Source organism: Cervus canadensis, chromosome 21, assembly GCF_019320065.1.
Source record: "Cervus canadensis isolate Bull #8, Minnesota chromosome 21, ASM1932006v1, whole genome shotgun sequence".
Lineage (NCBI taxonomy): Eukaryota > Metazoa > Chordata > Mammalia > Artiodactyla > Cervidae > Cervus > Cervus canadensis.
This window is the reverse complement of record NC_057406.1, coordinates 17,993,730-18,016,573: the sequence shown is the minus strand read 5'-3', so window position 1 is coordinate 18,016,573 and position 22,844 is coordinate 17,993,730. Positions and strand designations below refer to the sequence as shown.

Genomic DNA, 22,844 nt, shown 5'->3' with positions numbered 1-22,844 from the left:
CTCCTCAGAAAATGAAAAAGAAAATAAACTATGATGTTTAGACTATAAAACACATCCAATTTCTGAGTTATTAAAATGTGAAAAAGGGACATCTTAGAATTAATGAAATATAGCACTATTTTTAATATTATTATTCACAAACTAAGTTATTTTGTTTAAATTACTGCTTTAAAGTTGTCTTATTTTGGCTCAACCCTTGCTCTGGAGCTCTGGGGCAGGCAGAGCTGAGGGCTCAAGCTCAGGGCTCCTGGAAGCGGGTCTTCCTGCTGCATTGTTTCAAAGACCCTCAGAGGCAGAGTCAGCTGTTGAAGGTGAAAGAGCTGTGTGGGTGCCTTTAAAGGTATTTTCTCAGTCTGTATGCCAGTTTGGGACATAATATCCCCAAAGAAGACGCAGAGCAGGAGGAAGAAGAGGAGGAAATGGCAGCTTCTCAGGGCTTGTAGTCTCTGGGCTGAATCTGGTCACCTTTCTGGAGCAATTGAACGATCCCAGGAGTATAAGGAGAGTGGAGACAGCAGCCATATACCCAGGTGTGTCTCCACAAGACACCTGTGATGTGATGCCACAGAAACCAAGGGCAGAAACCAAAAGGAAGAAAGAATTCAACCTTGAATCCTGAGAAAAGAAGACCTCAACAGGTCTTTGTATCCAAAAGCAAAAGATTTGTATCCAAAAGCAAACCTAGGAATATATGAAAGATTTCACCTCAGAAATTTAATAAAACACTGGGAATATACGAGGGCATATGAAAGACAGACATGTTTATATGGACATAAAGAAATTGCGACAGTGACACATAAGGCAAACATTAGTGCAAAAAGAAATGAGCAACATGTGTCACATTGTGGAAAACACCAATTTCAGTCTTCAATCTTCAATGTCTGCTGAGCAGTGTAAGTTCTTAAGAAAAGATTCACCTCAGCTTGAGAAACATACATGTTCTCTGAAAGAAAACGTGGTATATTTGGAAGGTGATTTAGTCTCTACTGCAAATACTCATTCAAACAATTCTGAACGTAGCCTTCATTTAAACATAGGTTCAAGCATGTCTGAACACCTGAAATTTAAAAATGAGGGACAAAACTCACAATATACTCAATTTGAGGGATCTGTGAGCAGGAAGTCATTATTCTTCCAGCAAAAGATATTTGCTCTCCATTCCACGATGTATAGTGTTGATGATAATGGAAGAGATGTAGTCCAACCGTCACTGTTCAATGTACGTCATGATATAGCTAATACGGAACAGCTTTCTACGTGTAATAAAATTAGTCAGGCCTTAAGTAAGAGTTCCAGCCCCAGTAATTATAAGGGTATTTATGGTGGATTAAGAAGGTATTCAAGCAATCAAACTGGGTATAAGGTTGAAGGAGAGTCAAACCTTAAGAAACATCAGGGACCCGAATCTTCACACAGGGATTCTAAAAGTAATAAATGCAGAAATATCTCTTAAAAAATAAATAAATAAATAAAAATTAAAAAATAAAGTTGTCTTATTTTGGACTTCCCTGGCAGTTCAGTGGTTAGGTGATTAGAATGACTCAAGGAAAGCTGGTGATGGGAGGGGAAATGGATCACAGAGAGGCTTTGAACACAGTCCAGGAGTGTCATACTCAAATGATTAGCTACTTGTTTATTGGGACTTCACAGGTGGTTAGGTGGATAAGACTCCATGCTCCTAACGCAAGGGGCCCTGGGTTCAATCCCTGGTCAGTGAATGAAGATCCCACATACCATGACTAAGCCTGTGCTGCAACTAGAAAGACCAGTGCAGCCAAAATAAATAATTTTAATTGACTAATCAATTATAAAAAAAATTAAAGTGTTTATTGCCCAGCATTAACTGTTTCTATGTGGAATAATACATATCCTGCGATTTTTGCACTCAAAAATATTCCATTTATTATGCAAAAGTGTTTAGTAATATGTTGAGTCTAATGCTGTTTTGATAGCTTGTGGATATTTCCCAGCAGTGTGTATGGCTGATCCATTAAAATCACTGAAGTGAAAAAAATAAAAATGAAAAAATAAAATCACTGAAGTTTTAGTTGCTCAGTCATGTCTGACTCTTTGTGACCCCATGGACTGTAGTCCACCAGGCTCCTCTGTCTATGGCATTTTCCAGGCAAGAATCCTGGAGTGGGTAGCTGTTCCCTTCTCCAAGGGACCTTCCTGATCAGAGGATCAAACTGGGCCTCCTGCATTGCAGGCGGATTCTTTACCATCTGAGCCACAAGGGAAGTCCAAGATCACTAACTAGGAGACAATAATATTTTACTCAGGAAAGTGTGAAAGTTTTTGGATATGCTGGAAATACCCTTACTGATTTTCCCTGATGATGAGCCTGATTGTGAAATAACTAACTATTATAGAGACTGGAGCTGAAAGCTTTGCTGGTGGTATTTAGGGTTGAATAGTTACAGAGGAATAAACTCTTTCAGATGGCTTCCCAGTGCAGGAGAACCTAAGAGTGGCGGGTTCGATCCCTGAGTTGGGAAGATCCCCTGGAGAAGGAAATGGCAACCCACTCCAGTTTTCTTGCCTGGGAAATCCCATGGAAAGACCCATTCCATGGGGTTGCAAAGAGTTGGGCATGACTTAGAGACTAAACACAAATCTTCATAGCAGCATTATTCACAATAGCCAAAACATGGAAAGAACCTAAACATTCATTCATAGACAGATGAATGAATAAAAGAAGCTGTGATACATATATACAATGAAATATTACTTAGCCATGAAAAGAATTAAATAATGTCATTTGCAGCAACATGGGTGTAACTAGAGATTATCATACTAAATGAAGTAAGTCAGAAAGAGAAAGACAAAAACCACAATATCACTTACATGTGGAATCTAAAATATGGCACAAATGAACGTATCTACAAAGCACAAGTAAACTCACAGACACAGAGCTCACACTTGTGGTTACCAAGGGGAAATAGAGGAGGGAGAAGGACAGACTGGGAGTTTGGCGTTGGTGTAAACTCTTACATTTAGAATGAATAAACAACAAAGTTCTACTGTATAGCACAGGGAACTATATCCAATCTCCTGGGATGAACCATAATGGAAGAGAATATTTTAAAAAAAGAATGTTCTTATGTGTACATTTGCTATACAGTCACTTTGCTATACAGCAGAGATTAGGACAACATTGTAAATCACTTCAATTAAAAAAAAAAAGTCCTGGAATTCAGGACAGACCTTGTCAATGCTGATACCACATAAGAAACCAGCAAGGGTCTCTATTTTTTCCTGGGCTCAACATGACTTCAATCCTCTTTCCATAGAGAGATTTTACCAATCATCAGTGACACAGGAAAAGAAAATATGTCTAGTTCAGTGGTTCTCACATTTGGCTACACATTGGTGTCAGTACTGTTAGTTGCTCAGTTGTGCTCTGTAACACCATGGACGCAGGCTCCTCTGTCCATGGAATTCTCCAGGCAAGAATACCGGAGTGGGTGCTCATTTCCTTCTCTAGGGGATCTTCCCAACCTAGGGTTTGAACCTGGATCTCCTACATTAGAGGAAGATTCTTTACCATCTGAGCCACTCGGAAGGGAAACCCCGGTGTCACCAGGAGCTTAAAAAAACACAGATCCCTGGGATCTACTCCCCCAAGTTCTGATTTAATTGGTCTATGGACATCAGGATTTCTTAAAGCTACTCAAGTTGATTCCACGGACACAGTCAAGAGTTTTTCAAAATTTTATGACTCACCCAGGGATCTTTTTTTTTTTTTTTAACCCTCTGAAATGATTTATTTACTTAATTAATGGATTTCAACCTGCAGTTTGAAAAACATTGTTTTAAGGTTAATTCATTAGTCTTAAAATCTGGAAATGTAGCATCTGCCTGCAACATTTTTTTTTCTTTTATTTAATTTTTTTTTAATTGAAGGATAATTGCTTTACAGAATTTTGTTGTTTTCTGTCAAACCTCAGCATGATTCAGCTATAGGTATACATATATCCCCTCCCTTTTGAACCTCCCTCCCATCTCCCTCCCCATCCCATCCCTCTAGGCTGATACAGCGCCCCTGTTTGAGTTCCCTGAACCACACAGCAAACTCCTGTTGGCTATCTATTTCACATATGGTTATGTAAGTTTCCATGTTATTCTTTCCATACATCTCCCCCACCATGTCCATACGTCTATTCTCTATGTCTGTTTCTCCATTGTTGCCTTGTAAATAAATTCTTCAGTACCATTTTTCTAGATTCCGTATATATGCATCAGAATATGATATTTATCTTTCTCTTTCTGACTTACTTCACTCTGTATAATAGGTTCTAGGTTCATCCAACTTATTAGAATGGACTCAAATGTGTTCCTTTTTATGACTGAGTAATACTCCATTCTGTATATGTACCATAGCTTCTTTCTCCATTCATCTGTAGATGGACATCTAGGTTGCTTCCATATTTTAGCTGTTGTAAACAGTGCTGCAATGAACAATCAGATACATGTGTCTTTTTCAATTTTGGTTTCCTTAGGGTGTATGCCTGAGTCATATTGTGGTTTTATTCCTAGATTTTTAAGGAATCTCCATAACGTCTTCCATCAACAGTGCAAGAGCATTCCCTTTTCTCCACACCCTCTCCAGCATTTATTGTTTGTAGACTTTTTGATAATGGCCATTCTGATGGGTGTGAGGTGATATCTCACTGTAGTTTTGATTTGCATTTCTCTAATAATGAGCAATGTTGGGCATCTTTTCATGTGTTCATTAGCCATCTGTATGTCTTCTTTGGAGAAATATCTGCTTAGGTCTTTTTCCCACTTTTTGATTGGGTTGTTTTTCTGGTATCAAGTTGTATGAGCTGCTTGTATATTTTGGAAATTAATCCTTTGTCAGTTATTTCATTTGCTATTATTTTCTCCCATTCTGAAGGTTGTATTTTCACCTTGCTTATAGTTTCCTTTGCTGTGCAAAAGCTTTCAAGTTTAATCCCTCCCACCCAGGGATCTTGTTTAAAGGCAAATGCTGATTCATGAGGCATTGGGTGAGGCCCAATACTGAGATTTTTTTTTTTTTAATACTGAGACTCTTATTTGAGCACAGTTACATCAAGAATTTCAATTCTCTCATTTTTTAGAGCCAACTGGGAAAAAAGTGAATAGCTTAAGGAATTTTAATGGCTACAATCAAATATCCCCAGATGGCTCATGTTTGCATGCTGACGGGAAAAATCAAGCTCTGAGGGAAATAGTGGTGATGCAACCAACAGCCATGAGAATTCCCAGAATAATGACTTGAGTAGCTAGGGTGAGATAAGTACAAAACAGGAGGTCCTGGCATTCCAAAGGAGTGTGGACATGTTGTGCAAGGAGAGTTTTATGATTCAGAACTGTATCAGCTGATTTTTGTAGTTTCAGGAGAGATAGAGTATCTTCTTTTATATATTTCCAAGATTCTTTTTACCAACAACTTTTTGTCATGAAGGTTAGCATTCTCAAAGCTGAACACAGGAAAAGAAACAGTTCTGAGAAGCTTAAAAATAACAATAGGAAAAAACTTAAAAGCAGAACTGTTTTATTTCTTTGTATCTTTTCTTTTTAATTTTTGGCTGTGCTGTGCAGCTAGTGAGATTTTAGTTCCCTAACCAAGACTGAATCTGTACTCTTGGCAGTGAAAGTGAGGAGTCCTAACCACTGGACATCCAGGGAATTACAAAAATCAGAAAGTTTTTAAAAATTTTATTTTACTGAAGTACAGTTTATTTACAATGTTGTGCTAATTTCTAATGGACAGTAATGTGATTCATTTATATGTATGTGTGTGTGTGTGTGTGTGTATATATATATAAAATTGTTGATGTTTAGTCGCTAAATCATATCCGACTGTTTACAATCTCATAGACTGCAGCCCTCCGGGCTCCTCTATCCACAGGATTTCCAGGCAAGAATACTGGACTGGGTTGCCATTTCCTTCTTCAGGGGATCTTCCTGACCCAGGAATGGAAACTGCATCTCCTGCACTGGCAGGCAGATTTTTTACGACTGAGTCACCAGAGAAGCCTGATGCTATATATATATATATATAAATCAGAGATTTTTTTATGACAACTAGAATGGAGAAAAAAAAAAATTTGGTCCTCCAACTGAGAAATGAGCAAATGGTGGCTCTGTATCTTGTATGGAATGCTGAGATTCACAGATTATTGCTTGAGAAAAAAAAAGATCCCTCACCTCTGTGTTTAGAACCCTCCTGAAAAAAAAAAAAGAACCTTCATGTTGGAGCTCTCTGCTAAAACAAGCACCCAGGTCGGGGGTTCCTGGAACTGACCAAGAGCCACAGATCTATCTGCTTACAGTTGGCTTCTCAGATACACCTATTATTTCTGTTAATGGTATTTCTGGGAAGATCACTACAAAGCATTGTACTTTAAATTTAATTCATGTTGGTTAATAAAAACATGATGTTTTTATGACTATACGAATAAAACAGCAGCAGTCAATGACAACCTGTACTTACTGGGGAAGCTGTAAATTCTTCACTTGATGTATATAAACGTTATTTCCCAAGTCCTGGTGAGTGGGCACTCTGATAATTCCTTGATGGGGTTTTCATGGAGGAGTAAATAAACTTTGACAGGTCCTTCAATACAATATGTTTGATAAATTTTGCATTAGAAAGAGTATGAGGCATGAAATAGTCTGTTTTTATGTGTTTTACCTAGTCAGATAAAATAAGCAAAATCAAGACTTCACTGGTGGTCCAGTGGCTAAGACTCTGAGACCTGGGTTTGTCTGGGGGCCTGGGTTTGTCAATCCCTGGTCGGGGAACTAGATTCCACAAGCCACAACTAAAATCCCACATGCTGAAACGAAGATCCGGTGCAGTCAAATAAATAAATAATTAAAAATTTTAAAATAAGATAAACCTATTATGTTTGTGTCTAAGCAAAATACATACACAATTTTTTCATCAGATGTGTTTGTATGCTTATATGTATGCAAAGTCATAAAAGTTTTAGGATCTTTACACCAAAAAGTATATTCTAAATACAAAATATATCTAAGGTAATAAATAAAATTGACATTGAAATAACACAACTTTTTTTATTGAAGTATAATTGAGTTACAGTGTTTCAGGTGTACATCAAAGTGATTATTTTTCAGATTCTTTTCCATTATGGGTTACGACAAGATATTGATACGGTAGGATGTTGCCATTTATTTTATGTATAGTAGTGTGTATCTGTTAATCCCTAATTCCAAATTTATTCCTCCTCCTCCTTTCCTCTTTGAATCCAATGCTGTTTAATAAGTGCCATCAAAATAATACAACTGTTTTTAGACATGATATAAAGCAAGGGCTTCCCTGGCAGCTCAGATGGTAAAGAATCTGCCTGCAATGCAGGAAACCAAGGTTTCAGAGACCTGGCAAATAGATGGGGAAACAATGGAAACAGTGACAGACTTTTATTTTCTTGGGCTCCAAAATCACTGCGGATGGTGATTACAGCCATGAAATTAAAAGATGCTTGCTCCTTGGAAGAAAAGCTAATACAAACTTAGACAGCGTATTAAAAAGCAGAGTTATTACTCTGCCGACAAAGGTCCATTGGCATAGTCAAAGCTACAGTTTTTCCAGTAGTCATGTATGGATGTGAGAGTTGCACCATAAAAAAGACTGAGTGCTGAAGAATTGAGGCTTTTGAACTGTGGTGTTGGAGAAGACTCTGGAGAGTCTCTTGGGTTTCAGGGAGATCCAACCAGTCAATCCTAAAGGAAATCAACCCTGAATATTCATTGGAAGGACTGATGCTGAAGCTGAAGCTCCAATACTTTGGCCACCTGATGCAAAGAGCTGACTCATTGGAAAAAACCCTGATGCTGGGAAAGACAGAGGGCAGGAGGAGAAGGAGACGACAGAGGATGAGATGGCTGGATGGCATCACCAATTCAATGGACATGAGTTTGAGCAAGCTCTGGGAGATGGTGAAGGACAGGGAAGCCTGGTGTGCTGCAGTCCATGGGATCACAGAGAGTCAGACACCACTGAGTGGCTGAACAACAACAAAGCAAGATCGGCCTTCATAGATTGTGACCACAATATGGTCTTAGGTTTAGATTTTGCCAAGGTCTCAGATCACAATGAGAGAAGGGGAACTGGGGTGCATGTAGGGAGTTTAGGTCAATTTAGGATCAGGGCTTGCCACCATGACTGTGACTTCAAAGCTGAGAAAGATAGAGGGACTAGCTCCCCAGTCAGATCTTTCTCTCTTTTTAGTGAAAGATAAAGGAGAGTTAATCAAATGGGGAAAAATACCATCAAAATCAACTAAGTGTCAGGAGCTTGGTCACAGGGAGGGGCAGGCGACAAGATTAGCCTAGCCTGGGCGCTGGCAGTCAGGCGCACAAGCCCAGTCAGATGGGGATGTTCTTGTCCTGGTGGTGCACAGTCAGAACCAGTCATGCCTGAGAAAAGACCACTGCAGGGATGAGGGAGGACATTAGAGTTGAGCCCTAGCATGGAAGAGGGACATGCTTCCTTGGTGGCTCAGATGGTAAAGAATTTGCCTGCAATGCGGGAGGCCCAGGTTTTATCCCTGGGTCGGGAAGATCCCCTACAGCAAGGGAAAAGCAACCCACTCCAGTATTCTTGCCTGGAAAATTCCATGGACAGAGAAGTCTGGAGGTTCAAAGTCCATGAAATTGGTCTACAGTTCAAGAAATTGGTCTACAGTCCATGGGGTCGTAAAGAGTCAGACGGGACTGAGAGACTAACACTTTCACTGTCCGTGCGAGAGGGAGTGGGCAGGCCAGCAGGGCTAAACTCTACCCCTCCCACATATTCCCCAATATCTTTCCTTGGAACGTAGAAAATGTATTAGGTCAAACTTGAACTAAGAAAAAAAAAAACCCAAATTGACTTATGCAATGACAAAATTTACACGAATAGAGTATTGTTTGATGGGGTCTCAGATTATCACTCCCCCATTTTATATATGTGGTCTGCCTATATGAATAAAGAGGGTTGAACAATCAAGCTTGTCCCACATTTTATGCAAATTAGGATGCCTTATTTCTTAAAGTCACGATGTAGGAAATCTGGTAGCTAGTGAAGACAGTGAGGCCAACCCTGGAGGTCCTTTCTCATTTTTCAATGAATTTCACACAATTAAAATATCCATGTGGATCCATTCATATCATCTTGTAAATAAGTGTTTCTTTAATGAATGTATAAAAGTTTATTTTTGCAGATGGTTTAGTTATAGTTAAAAAGAAATAGCTTAATAATTTCTCACTGGAAGTCATCTGTTTTCATACCAGAAACAGTCAGAGGCAGAAGAAAATAGCTCAGAGTAACACAACTCTGTAAGTTTTAGTGTACAATCATTTTTGCACTATCATATTTATTAATTCTTGGCCACACCTCGAAACATGTGGGAACTTACTTCCCCAATCAGGGATCAAACCTGTGCCCTTTGCAGTGGAAGCATGGAGTCTTAACAACTGGACCACCAGGGAAGTCTCACACTATCATTTTTATACTTGATGTACTGACATATTCAAGAAGAACAAAGGGACATCAAAGAGCAAAAGAGCTAAAATCTCTAATAAACACAAAGGTCACTAGGACCCTAAGCCTTAACTGTTGCACTAATCATTTTGAGAGCCACAACCAACATGAAACCTGGATTAAGATTAAAAAATGATAGACCCATGAAATTGCTTGCTCCTGCCCAATGACTTTCATCAAATTACAGTTGGAGTGTTGGTGGTGCTAGTCGTAAAGAAACTGCCTGCTACAGCAGGAGACGCCAGACACTCGGGAGGTCAAGGTTTAAGCCCTGGGTGGGGAAGATCCCCTGGAGGAGGAAATGGCAACCCACTCCAGTATTCTTGCCTGAGAAATCCCATGGACAGAGGAGCCTGGCGGGCTACAATCCATGGGGCTGCAAGAGTCTGATACGACTGAGTGACTACGCACCTGGTCACAGTAGACTAACCAGGGATAACATCATCTCATACTGTCAAGTTCTCACGTGTGGCTTTTAACCTACTCTTACGGCACAAGTCCTCCTTCCTACCCAGCACCACATAACTGTGTCCTCACTTCTAACCTGCCAGGACTGGTTAAGGCTTTCCTATAAACGAACTGCAGGATTCTCACTGCTTGTGCAACTGTCTACCATACTCATACTATTGGAACTGCCAGGAATGGGACACTGGATGACAGAAACATGGCAAAAAAAAAGTTCTCATCCTGAGCATAAGCCAGTGGATGCCACCTTCTTGAAGCATGTTCAGTTCAGTTCAGTTGCTCAGTCATGTCTGACTCTTTGAGACCCCATGGACTGCAGCACGCCAGGCTTCCCTGTCCATCACCAACTCCTGGAGCTTGCTCAAACTCATGTCCATTGAGTCGGTGATGCCATCCAACCATCCCATCCTCTGTCATCCCTTCTCCTCTGGCCTTGAATCTTCCCCAGCATCAGGGTCTTTTCAAATGAGTCTGTTCTTTGCATCAGGTGGCCAGAGTATTGGAATTTCAGCTTCAGCATCAGTCCTTCCAATGAATATTCAGGACTGATTTCCTTTAGGATGGACGAGTTGGATTTCCTTGCAGTCTAAGAGACTCTCCAGAGTCTTCTCCAACACCACAGTTCAAAAGCATCAATTCTTTGGTCCTCAGCTTTCTTTATAGTCCAACTTCACATCCATACATGACTAAAGGAAAAACCATAGCTTTGAAGCATGAAGCCATCATAATTAATTATACAGCCAACACACACGGAAACCTGTCATCCTTATTGGACATGCAGTTTCCTGGTGTGTGGTTGACACTTGTCTTTTCTGTTGTTTCAACTTTCAGTCCAGGAAACACAGATGGACAATGATGTGTTTGTGTGTTCGTGCTTGCTCTCCTCGCTGGGGCCCTGTCCTCTTGAGACAGTTTGCCTCATGTCTATGAAAACATGATGGCTAAACCCAGGAATACTTTTGAAACTGTAAGACAATGCCTCTCATTTGAATTACAAATAGATATAATACAAACAATAATGTATGTGATAGGTAATTATATGTTTACAAGTATGAAACATTGTAAAGAGCACAAAAATGTCTTAAGGAACTGATGTGTGATGCTATAGACCATAGAATAGGTTATTATGTAATCACTAAAACTTACCCAACTCTATGTGACCCCATGGACTGTAGCCTGCCAGGCTCCTCTGTCCATGGGATTTCCAGGCAAGAATGGGAGTGGGTTGCCATTCCCTTCTCCAGGGGATCTTCCTGACCCAGGGATCGAACCCAAGTCTCCTGCACTGCAGGCAGATTCTTTACCGTCTGAGCCACCAGAGGAACCCAATATTTTGAAAAATATTTAGTAAGAGGAAAATATTCTTTTTTTTCCATAAATAATTTTGAATGGATAAATTATTTAATAGTGAGAGATCAGGAAGACTTCTCAATAGCAGTTTACAAATATGTGAGGGTAGAAAAATAAAGCAAAAAAAAAAAGAAAAATAAAGGATTGTGGGAAATAATTCCAGTGGTTGGGAATCTGCCTGCCAATGCAGGGGACACAGGTTTGGGAAGATCCTACATACCTCAGGGCAGGTAAGCCTGTGTCTACCTTAGGGAGCTCACACTCTGACCCTACGGAAGCCGACACACAACTAGAGAGTCCAGGTGCTGCAAGGAAATCTTCTTCATGACACAGCAAGAATCCCGTGAGCTGCAATTCAGAGCTGACACAGGCCAACAAGCATTTGCTTTTTCAAAGACAAACCTGGGAGATTCCATTAACCCTCACACTCTAATCCCAAACCCTTGATCGTCTTCTCCAACCACTGACTTCAGGCTCAACTCTGGTCACATGCCTTGTGACTAAAAGTACTTGAAAAGAAACCAGAAGAAGATGAGAGAGCAAGTCTTGCTTTTAATCTGGAGAAATAACTTTCTAGGCAGGCAGAGCAAACAGCAAGTGCGAAGGCCTAATCTGGGATCATGCCTGGCTTGTTAGCTGAACAGCAAAGCAACCAGAGAGGATGGAGCAAAGTGAGTGAAGGAAAATGGTTTGGGGTTTTGTTTTTAGTTTTTTATTGGAGTATAGTTGATTTAGAATGTTGTGTTAATTTCTACTGTACAGCAAAGTGAGACATTTATACATATACCCACTCCTCTTTAGATTCCATTTCCATATAGAACATTACAGAGTATTGAATAGACATCCCTGTGCTATACATGGTTATTAGTTATCTATTTTGTATATATTAGTGTATATATGTCAATCCCAATCTCCTAATTTATCTCTCCCCCACCTTTGGTAACCATAAATTCCTTTTCTATGTCTGTGACTCAATTTGTTTTGTAAATAGGTTCATCTGCACGTTGTTTTTAGATTTCACATATTAGCAATATCATATATTTGTCTCTCTCTGCCTGACATACTTCACTCATTATGACAATTTCTAGGTCTATCCATGTCATTGCAAGTGGCATTGTTTTTATGGCTGAGTAATATTCCATCATACATATGACTTACATCTTCTTTATCCATTCCTCTATCAATGGACATTTATGAATAGGTTGCTTCCATGTCCTGGTTATTGTGAACAGTGCAGCAACGATCATGCAGGAGCATATATCCTTTCAAATTATGTTTTTATTTAGATATATACTCAGGAGTGGGATTGTTGGGTCATATACAGGAAGGAAAGTGTTAATAGAAGTCAGAAACAGCAAGGGGCCAACTTACATTTTCTTCTCACAAGTTGAGCTTGGACCAAGAGAAAGGAGAGAAAGGAGTCAGAAATACTAAGGCTCTTGACTCAATCAACTGGACTAATGGATCGGCTTTACTTAAGCCGTGAGGCCTGAGAGGGGTCAGGGCAGGACGTCAGGATTGAGGTGGGAGTTTTAAGTTTGACTTATGACCTATAAGACACTCAAACAGGGATACTGAGCTGGGACTTTGGATATACAAGCCTGGAGATTCAAATCCAAATCTAATCACCATGTAGGTGGTAAAAAAATCATTATGATTAGATTTTCATGCCTGGACAGTATATATAGGAATGCAGAGCTCTGGAGATGTCACCTTGCAAGACACAGTAGGTTCACAGTCAGAGAGAGGGAGAGAGAAGAAGAAGCAAAGAACACTTGGAAGGAGCTGCCACTGACAAAGAAGGAATCTCAGGAGAGGGCTGGGTCCTGGGAGCCCTGAGAAGAAAGCCTTTCAAGGTGGACAGAGCTCCAGATATTCCAAGTAAGAGAGGGCTGGGAATTGATCACTCGATTTTTGCAATGTTAAGATCATGGATTTGTGACTTTCACAGTTTGGGTGTCTATGTAGGTTGGAGGTGAGACCTGATTGGCGTAAATTCAAGAGAGAATGTGCAGGAAAAAAAGATCACCACACAGCAAAGACAAATAACCCTTTTAAAGAGTTTTCCTGTAAAAGAAATGTTAAAAATGGGGTGATAGCAAAAGAGCCTTGTGATATTCAACGGAGTTTTGTTTTTTCCTCCCAAACCTGGTAATAATTAGTTTGTCTATATGGTGGATGGAAATGACAGAGGAGACTAATATAACCAATCATATTAGTAATATTAAATGACAGCTATAACTAATTAATTATTTGAATCCCACAAGTTTGAAGTTGCAATTTTTAAAATATAATTATTAGCTTATTCAAATGTAAATAATTGTTTCACATGCCTAAGCAATTTAGTTGAAGTCTGGTCTATACTCCTGGACTGTGTGAGCCCTTTAAAAAACTGGACACAACGTCCAAACCATAAAATTCACTCTTTTAAGGTATAAAATTCAGTGGTTTATTAGCATATTCACAATGTTGTACAGCCACCCCACTATCTAATTCCAGAGCATTTTCATCACTCTAAAAGAAGTCTATTAGCAGACACTTTCCATCCTGCCCCACACTATTTTCTGACAACCTAATTGATTTTCTATCTCTACAAATTTGCCTGTGCTGACTGTTTCATTAAGTGGAATTATATAGTTCATGACCTCTTGTACCTGGATTCTTTCACTTTGCAACTTTCCAGGATTCATCCATGCTGAACATGAATTAGTAGTTTATTCCTCTTCATGACTAGATAATATTCCACTGTATACCATGCTTTGTTCATCCATTCATCAGCTGAGGGACATTTGGGTGTTTCTACCTTGTGGCCATTGTGAGTAACATTGCTATGCTCACCTGAAAAGTTTTTTGTGTGGAGCTAGGTTGTCATTTCTCCTGCATATCCTATCTGAAAGGACTGGATGAGCCATAGGGCTTCTCAGGTGGCGCAGTTGGTAAAGGATTTGCCTGCAATATAGGAGACTGGGGTAAAATCCCTGGGTTGGGAAGATCCCCTGGAGAAGGAAATGGCAGTACTCTTGCCTGGAGAAATTCATGGACAAAGGAGCCTGGTGGGCTTTACTCCATGAGGTCACGAGAGTCGGACACGACTCCTCATATGGCAACTCTATGTTTAACATTTAGAAACAGATTTTTCAGCCTCTGTTGAGATGATGATGTGGTTTTTGTCCCTTATCCTATTGATACGTTATATTGATTGTTTTTCATAAATCTAATCAACCTCACACTTCTGATATAAATTCTGCTGAGTCATGGTGTATAATCCTTACCTTGCCTGATTCAGATTGTGGGGATTTTACTGATGATTTTTTTCCCTGTATTCATAAAGGATATTAGTCAGTAGTTTTCTTGGGATTCCTCTGTGTGGCTCAGGCATCAAGGTGTGGTTTTGTGGAATCTTGGAGGCTATAGGTATTTGATGTAATTAAAATCTGTATCAATTTAAAGAAGCAAGATGATCCTAGATAAACCAATTAGCCTGATCTAATTAATTAAGGCTTTAAGAGTCGAGTTGAGGTTTCCCTAAAGAGAATACATTCTGTCTGGGGCAAGCAGCATCCTTGGTACCAAAGAATGCCAGTCTGCCTTTTCTGACGGCTGCCCCAAGGATCTCAGGCTTGCCTAGACAGTTCCCTCAGTGATGTAAGCCAATTCCTTGTGAGAAATCTCTTAATACACATCTCCTACGGGTTTGGTTTCTCTAGTAGAACCCTGTTTGATAACACAGGGTAATGAATACTGGCCTCTTAGAGTGAGCTGGGAGTCTTTCTTGCTCTTCTGTACTTGAGGAGAGTTTGTGAAGCGTTTAATTATTATTTGAATGTTAGGAGAATTTCCCAGGGAAGCCCTCTGATTATGTGAACACTCAATGGCTCTGTTTTTCAGTTTAAGAAACTTATTCTACTGTGTTAATCTGATTTATCTCAGATATAGCTGGGATATCATTTCATGTTGTTGTGTATTGTCCTACTTCACACATATTTTTTTTGCTGCTGCATTTTATTCCACAGTATAATAATGAGGGTTTTTAGCTTGGCAGAGATGGGTGTGGATCCTAACCACAAATCTTACCAACAGTATGAGTTTGAGCTGCTCTTTTTCTTATTTTTCAGGAATTGGGACAGACTGTGGATCAACCTGTGACTGTGTGCTCTCTGCAGTCCTCCTGTTCCCCAAAGGCCTTATCCCTGTAAGTTACCAAGCCTTCTGTTTTTTGTTTTCTTCTTTCTGTCTCCCCTCAGGTAAACCTTCATCTTTGGAAATCTGTTGAAGAAAAGTGAATGAAACACTCACTCAGTCCTCTATTTCCCCCCAATTCCCACTCCCTAAAGCCCACATCCACTAACAGCCTAACTAACACCTGTCCACCTAGTACCCCCTTGTCCACAGTGGCTCCCATCTAGTCATTCTCCCTTAGCAGCCGCAATCTCTTTCAAAGAAAACCATTTTCTGTTACTTTTCCACTTAAAACCTTATGTAAACTTACCTTTGTTTTTAGCAAAAAACCTAAACCTTTCACTGTACATACAATTGCCTAGCACACCGAAAAGTGCTCAAATTATAGTGAAGTGAATAAATATGTAATACAAAGAAAACAAAAATAATAAAATTGATTTTAAAAGTCCAAATTGAATGGAAGGTTCACTGAAAGAAAAGGCATAGCAGTAGTATAAAAAATAAGAACTATTTGAGCATAGTAACTAGTTTTGAGTCAAAAGTTGATTAAGGATTACTGATTTGGGTCTCTAGAGTGTCAGAGCTAAAAGACAGTTGATTAATTTTTGAGAGAATATATTAGTTGTCTGGAGAAAGTAAAGTTTTTCCAAATTTTCAAAAATAGTAATAATTTTATTGGAGTATAAATTTAACACATGATCATTATAGAGAAGCACCTCAACTGGCCAATGAAATGACCTCTGGAACATCAGACTGCAATTCTAAGAGTAGACAGAAGAAACTTGCCCTCCTATGATCTAATCAGTAAATTCATATTCCTATCAAGAAACATCCATTTTGTGACTCCGTGATGGTCCAGTGGCTAAGACTCCATGCTCCCAACTCAGGGGGTCAGGGTTCATTACCTGGTGAGGGAACTAGGTCCTGCATGCCCCAACTAAGACTCGGTACAGCCAAATAAATAAAACTAATAAATATTTTTGAAAAAGAAAAAAACATCAGTTTTTCATACCAAAGCCTTGAAAAGAAGAGAGAGGTGACGACAATCCTGTTATTCCTTCCTAAACAGGCAGCTTCGAAAGAGTCCAGTGGGGACCACGCCTGGTGCCACCATGGACATGGACATGGACCAGGATGACTTTGGGAGCCCTGCCGAGTGGGGTGACCAGCAGCCAGAAGACGGTGTGCTGGGAGAAGAAGACGCCCAGATCCAGCAAGAATGCCTGCAGAAATTTTCTACCCCAGATTATATCATGGAGCCCTCTGTCTTCAACACTCTGATGAGATATTTCCAGGCAGGAGGGTCTCCAGAGGAGGTGATCTGCCTCTTATCAGACAACTACACAGCTGTGGCCCAGACCATCAACCTGCTGGCCCAGTGGCTCATTCAGACTGGGGTGGAACCAGTGCAGGTTCAGGAAACTGTGGAAAACCATTTGAAGAACTTAGTGATGCAACACTTCGACCCCCGCAAAGCAGATTCTATCTTTACAAATGAAGGGGCGACCCCCGCCTGGCTGGAAGAAATGATTGCACATCCCACCTGGAGGGATCTTGTTTACCGGCTGATGGAAGCACATCCAGACTGTTTGATGCTGAAATTCACGGTCAAGCTCATTTCCGATGCAGGATACCAAGGTGAGATCACTGGCGTGGTGGCAGCCTGCCAGCAGCTGGAAGTGTTCTCTAGAGTTCTCGGGAGCTCTCTAGCTACCATTTTGGATGGAGGAGAAGCCAACCTCGCAGAAAACCTGCCTCAGTTTGCTAAGATGGTGTGCTACGGGGAGCACACGTACATGCTGGCTCAGGTCCTGATGGCCGTGCTGGCCCGGGAAGGCCAGCGGGGCGGAGCGGTGCGCAGGGTCGCCCAGGAGGTCCAGCGCTTCGCCCAGGAGAGTGGCCACGATGGCAGTCGCATCCCGCTTGCCCTGGGCAGAGGTGCCTCCTACCCCCAGCTGTGCCAGGCCCTGGGGGCCATGCTGTCCAAGGGGGCCCTGAATCCAGCCGACATCACCGTCCTCTACAACCTGTTTGTTACCAGCAGGGACCCGCCTCCTGTCGAGCTCATCCGGGCGCCCGCCTTCCTGGACCTGTTCATGCAATCGCTCTTTAAACCCGGGGCCAGGATCAACCCAGACCACAAGCACAAGTATATCCATCTCTTGGCCTATGCGGCCAGCGTGGTGGAGATCTGGAAGAAGAACAAGCGCCTGAGCATCAATCAAGATGAGCTGAAGGCAACGGCGAAGGCTATTGAAACTGTTCACAGTTGGTGCTGCGCTGAGAACACAGGGGCGAGTGAGCTCCTGGCCAAGCTGGGCACCCTCTATAGGTGCATCAGATTTCCAGTGGTGGCGGTGGGTGTGCTGACGTGGGTGGACTGGACCGTGTCAAAGCCCAAGTTCTTTGAGCGGCACACCCACCCCACTCCGGTGCCCCTGGCCCTGCTAGACGAGGTCAGCACCTGCCATCCCCTCCTGCACCCTCACATCTTGCAGCTGCTGATCAAGCTCTTGGAGACTGAGTACCCCGAGCTGGATGCCTTGAAGCAGCTCGAGGTGAAGAAGACCCTCCTGGACAGGATGGTGCACCTGCTGAGTTGTGGCCATGTGCTCCCCGTGGTCGCCTACATCCGCAGGTGTCTGGAGAAGCTGGACATCGACCTGTCTCTTATCCGCTATTTTGTGACTGAGGTGCTGGATATGATCAGCCCTCCCTACACCTCTGATTTTGTGCAGCTTTTCCTGCCCATCCTGGAAAACGACAGCATCACCAGCACCCTGAAAAGGGCAGGTGAACATGACCCTGTGATGGAGTTCATAGCTCACTGCCAATCTAACTTCATGCTGCTGAACTGAGTCAGAGCAACGCCAAACCCACGGCAGAACATTCCAGCAGACCCACTGTGGAGGACCCTTTTGTAGAAGCTACTGGTGAATAGAGGCCCAGTCAACACCTTGGAAATGGGTTCTGGTGGGAGGTGGTGGAGGACTTTTGTTTAAAAAAAAAAAAAAAAGAATGTTAGCAATCTTAGAACAGTCCCCACTCCTGGTAAACCCAGGGCTGCCCTTAAATCCTGTTTACCATATTCATTCCCCCAATATTAGAAACAGGTTCCCCTTACTTCTTCCACCCAACTGTGAGCCCCCAAATGGTGGAAGTTCAGAAACTGAGGCACTAAGATGAATTATTTGTAAAGTTGACTTAGCTTTTTTCACACGACCTGATTGGTTACTTCATATTATTGTAATTGCTTTAATTTTCCAAGAATAAATAAGTCTTTCTACAGTTGGAAAGTGTACATTCTGGTTGTTGGCTTTTTACTGTGTAAATAAAGCACTTGGGTCCAAAAAATAAATAACAAATAAAAAGTCAAACGACTTTCCAAGTTTTCAAGAAATACTGTCACCCCAGATTCAAGAGGCAGGATTAAATGTAAGTCCACCACCAGCATCAGAGACTCTACATGTAAAACTGAGCACGTGCCATTGAACCCACAAAGGCACCCAAACACTCAAGTCTCCGGGCAGGTAAACAAAGATTTTCAAGGAAGCATCTACTGTCTCTATTGTAAATTATCAGAAAATAATTATATGACTCTATTTGATAACTGGAAAGATAATGTGGGAAAACAATGCTTTCAAATACATGGAAATTAGAGTCATTTCGACCAGTCCTGTGCTGGGATAGTGATCATCGAAATTTTAGTAATAAAAATTCTTTGTACTTTACATTTTTTACCTGTTGATTTTTGTCATAAGCATTATTACTTGGCAACATGTTTATCATAAGTAATACTTATTTTATTCTCTATATTTTGAACAAAATCAGAACAATGAAGTTCAAGTTACAAATTCAATAACTTTAATGTCTTTTTTTCCAACTTAGAGACATTCTAGGAAATGGAAAATTCAATCATTTACTTATAAGAGAATTTGAATGTGTTTCTACACCTGTAAGTAGTTTGGACTCTCACAAACAAAGTATAAGAGGTGTGGCCTCAGGAATTCCTTGGGAGTCCAGTGGTTAGGACTCCCTTCTCTCACTGGCAAGGCCACAGGTTCAATCCCTGGTCAGAGAACTAAGATTCAGCAAGTCATTTGGTGTAGACAGGAAAATAAATTACTTAAGATGGCACTAGTGGTAATGCAGGAGACATAAGAGACATGGGTTCGATCCCTGGCTCAGGAAGATCCCCTGGAGGAGAGCATGACAACCCATCTCAGTATTTTTGCCTGTAGAATCCCATGGACAGAGGAGCCTGGCAAGCTACAGTCCATAGGGTCACAAAGAGTCAGACGCTACTGGGGCGACTTAGCACACAATTTTAAAAACATGCCATCTCAAAAGATTTATGCTTTCAAGTAATTTTTATGAATATATTAAATCCAATCAAAGTAAAATGGGTGGACTTCCCTGGTGGCACAGTGAATAAGGATAAGAATCTGCCAATGCAGGGAACATGTTCGATCCCCAGGAGAATACCACATGCTGCGGAGCCACCAAGCCCGTGTACTATAACTACTGAGCCTGTGCTCTGGAACCCACAAAAAATGTTCAGCTTATCGAGAATTACATGTCAGTAAAAAAAAAAAAAAAAGGTGAATCTAAAACAGAAGTCCTATAACATTACCAACACATATTGTTACCTACACATTTCATCAACTCATCTGTATGTCTCCTTTATCTTAGTCTGTTTTTCCAACCATCTTCCTGAATTTCCTTTATCCTTTCCTCAGTTTTATAGCTTTTTAAATCACATGTTTATGCACCCTTCAATAATATTATTTGATTTTTGAAGATTATGTATTTCGAGACTTGCTCTTTTTACCCAAAATGATGCTTCTGAAATCAACCGAGTACTTGAAAGTGAGAGTCACTCAGTCATGTCCAACTCTTTGTGACCCCATGCCAGGCTCCTCTGTCCATGGGGCTTCTCCAGGCAAGAATACTGGAGTGGGTAGCTGTTCCCTTCTCCAGGGAATCTTCCTGATCCAGGGACTGAACTGGGGTCTCCTGCATTGCAGCTCAGCTTTAACAGCTGAGCTACCAGGGAAGCCCCAACCAAGAACCCAAATAACTTTAATTCATTAGCTTCCTTCTGACTATATTATTTCCCCTTCTGATGTTTCAGACCATGAATGCTACCACATTCTTACTCATGTCTCCTGATACATGTATGGAAGAAGGTCTCCATGTATATATGAAGGATAAGAGAATGTATAATTTTACAATACTGTGGAAACTTGTCAAAGGATTTTCTTGATGGCCCAATAATTAACACCTGCACTCCTAATGCAGGGGGCCTGGGTTTGTTCCCTGGTCAGGGAACCAGACCACCCATGGCACAACTAAAGACCCACTGCATGCGTGGGTGCTAAGTCACTTCAGTCATGTCCAACTCTGTGTGACCCTATGGACTGTAGCCCACCAGGCTCCTCTGTCCATGGGATTCTCCAGGCAAGAAGACTGGAGGGGGTGGGCATTTCCTCCTCCAGGGGATCTTCCCAACCCAGGGGTCAAACCTGCGTCTCCTACATCTCCTACATTGTTCAGTGGGTGGAGAGGGGAGTGTTTACCACTAGTGCCACCTGGGAAGCCCAAAGACCTGCTACAACCAAGTGAAAAAAAAATTTTTTTTAAAGAAAAATAACTCTCTCCTTTAATTAATGTGAAGCATAGGAAACAATTGTTCAGAAAAAGAAATTGTTAAAAAAAAAAAAAAAGAAAATTATTTGCCAAGCAGTTGAATCAATTTACACTTCCACCAAAAACACACGAGAGTTCTTGTCAATCTAACTCTCTAACATGCAGCACTGCTTGACTTCTTCATTTCTGCCTATCAAGTGGGTATACCATGGTAGCTCATTCTTGTCTTCATCTTGATTTTTACTAAGGTTGAAATATCCACTCCAGTATTCTTGGGCTTCCCTTATGGTTCAGCTGGTAAAGAATCCGCCTGCAATTCGGGAGACCTGAGTTCGATCCCTGGGTTGGGAAGATCCCCTAGAGAAGGGAAAGGCTACCCACTCCAGTATTTTGGCCTGGAGAATTCCATGGACTGTATAGTCCATGGGGTCGCGAAGAGTCACATGCCACTTTCACTTTCTTTCTTTTCACAAAATCCTTAGCCTGAAATGGAACATCTTCAGGTTCCTGGCTGGCCTCCAGTTTTGAAGAGTTCTCATCAATTCTCTAATTTAAATTTTTCTTGATCACAGCCCAAGTTCAAACTTCCCAGAAGAGTCTATTAACCCTCACATTCTAATCCCAAATCCTTAACTGTCGTCTCCATGCACTGCCTACTATGGTCTCATTTCTGGTCACTGCCTTGTCAATAAAAGTACTTGAAAAGAAATCAGAAGAGAGTAAGAGAAAAAGTCTTGCATTTCTCTGGAGAAAAAACTTTATAGGCAGAATGAACAGCAAGTGCAGAGGCTTCAGCTGGGCGCCACACTGGCTTGTTAACTGAAAAGCAAGGCAATCTGAGGGATGGAGCAAAGTGAGTGCAGCAAAGTGCTTTCATTTCAAGAACTTGCAGTTCTTTCTTTCTTGCACGCTAGCTTTCTCTAGTTTTGTCGATCAGGGGCTATTTTCCAGTTGCAATGAGTGGGTTTTTCATTGCAGGGGTTTCTCTTGTGGAGCACGGGCTCTAGAACACTTGGGCTTCAGTAGTTGTGGCACACAGGGGGCAGTTCCCCCGAGGCAAGGGAAATCCTCTGGACCAGGGAGTGAACCCGTGTCTTCATCAGCAGGCAGACTCTTAACCACTAGACCACCAGGGCAATACAGGAAAGGGTTAACAGAAGTCAGAAACCTAGCAAGGGACCAAGCCGAAATTTTTTTTTTTTTTTTTTGACAGATTGATTTTTGGCCCAAGAGAAAAGACAGCAATTGCAGAAGCTGAGGTTCTTGACTCAATCAACTGGGTCAATGGAACTGCCTTCACTTAAACAGGGAGGCCTGAGAGGGGGTCAGGGGGTCAATGTGGGGCTTTGAGGTTGAGGTTGGGAGTTTTAAGTTTGACTTATGACTAATGAGACATTCAAGCAGAGATACAGAGCTGGAACTTTGGATACACAAGCCTGGAGATTCAAATCCTAACCTAATCACCGCCTGGGTGGTAACGATGTCATTATGATTAGATTTTCAGGCTTGGACAGTATATATAGGAACTCAGAGTTCTAGAGACATAGACTTGAGAGTCGCAGTAGGTCTGGAAGACAAGGAGAGAAAAAGGAAGAAGTAAAGAAACTTGAAAGGAGCATCACTGACATAAACAGAATCTCAGGAGAGGATTGGGTCCTGAGAG

General features: G+C 41.3%; 1 protein-coding gene and 1 long non-coding RNA gene across 2 annotated transcripts; both read left to right on the top strand.

Moving 5' to 3' along the window:
• The first annotated feature begins 577 nt into the window (after positions 1-577).
• Positions 578-15,377, top strand: LOC122423775. The gene is made up of 3 exons (XR_006264218.1): positions 578-638; positions 3,079-3,097; positions 15,367-15,377. It is a non-coding gene; the product is annotated as an uncharacterized LOC122423775 (long non-coding RNA).
• A 1,279-nt stretch (positions 15,378-16,656) lies between these two features.
• LOC122423030 (negative elongation factor D-like) lies at positions 16,657-18,390 on the top strand. The gene has a single exon (XM_043439749.1). The coding sequence runs from the start codon at positions 16,657-16,659 to the stop codon at positions 18,388-18,390; it is 1,734 nt and encodes a 577-aa protein (XP_043295684.1).
• Positions 18,391-22,844: the final 4,454 nt, after the last annotated feature.

Excerpts from the sequence above, each read along its gene's own strand:
- LOC122423030 (XM_043439749.1), top strand. The coding sequence starts at position 16,657 with ATGGACCAGGATGACTTTGGGAGCCCTGCCGAGTGGGGTGACCAGCAG.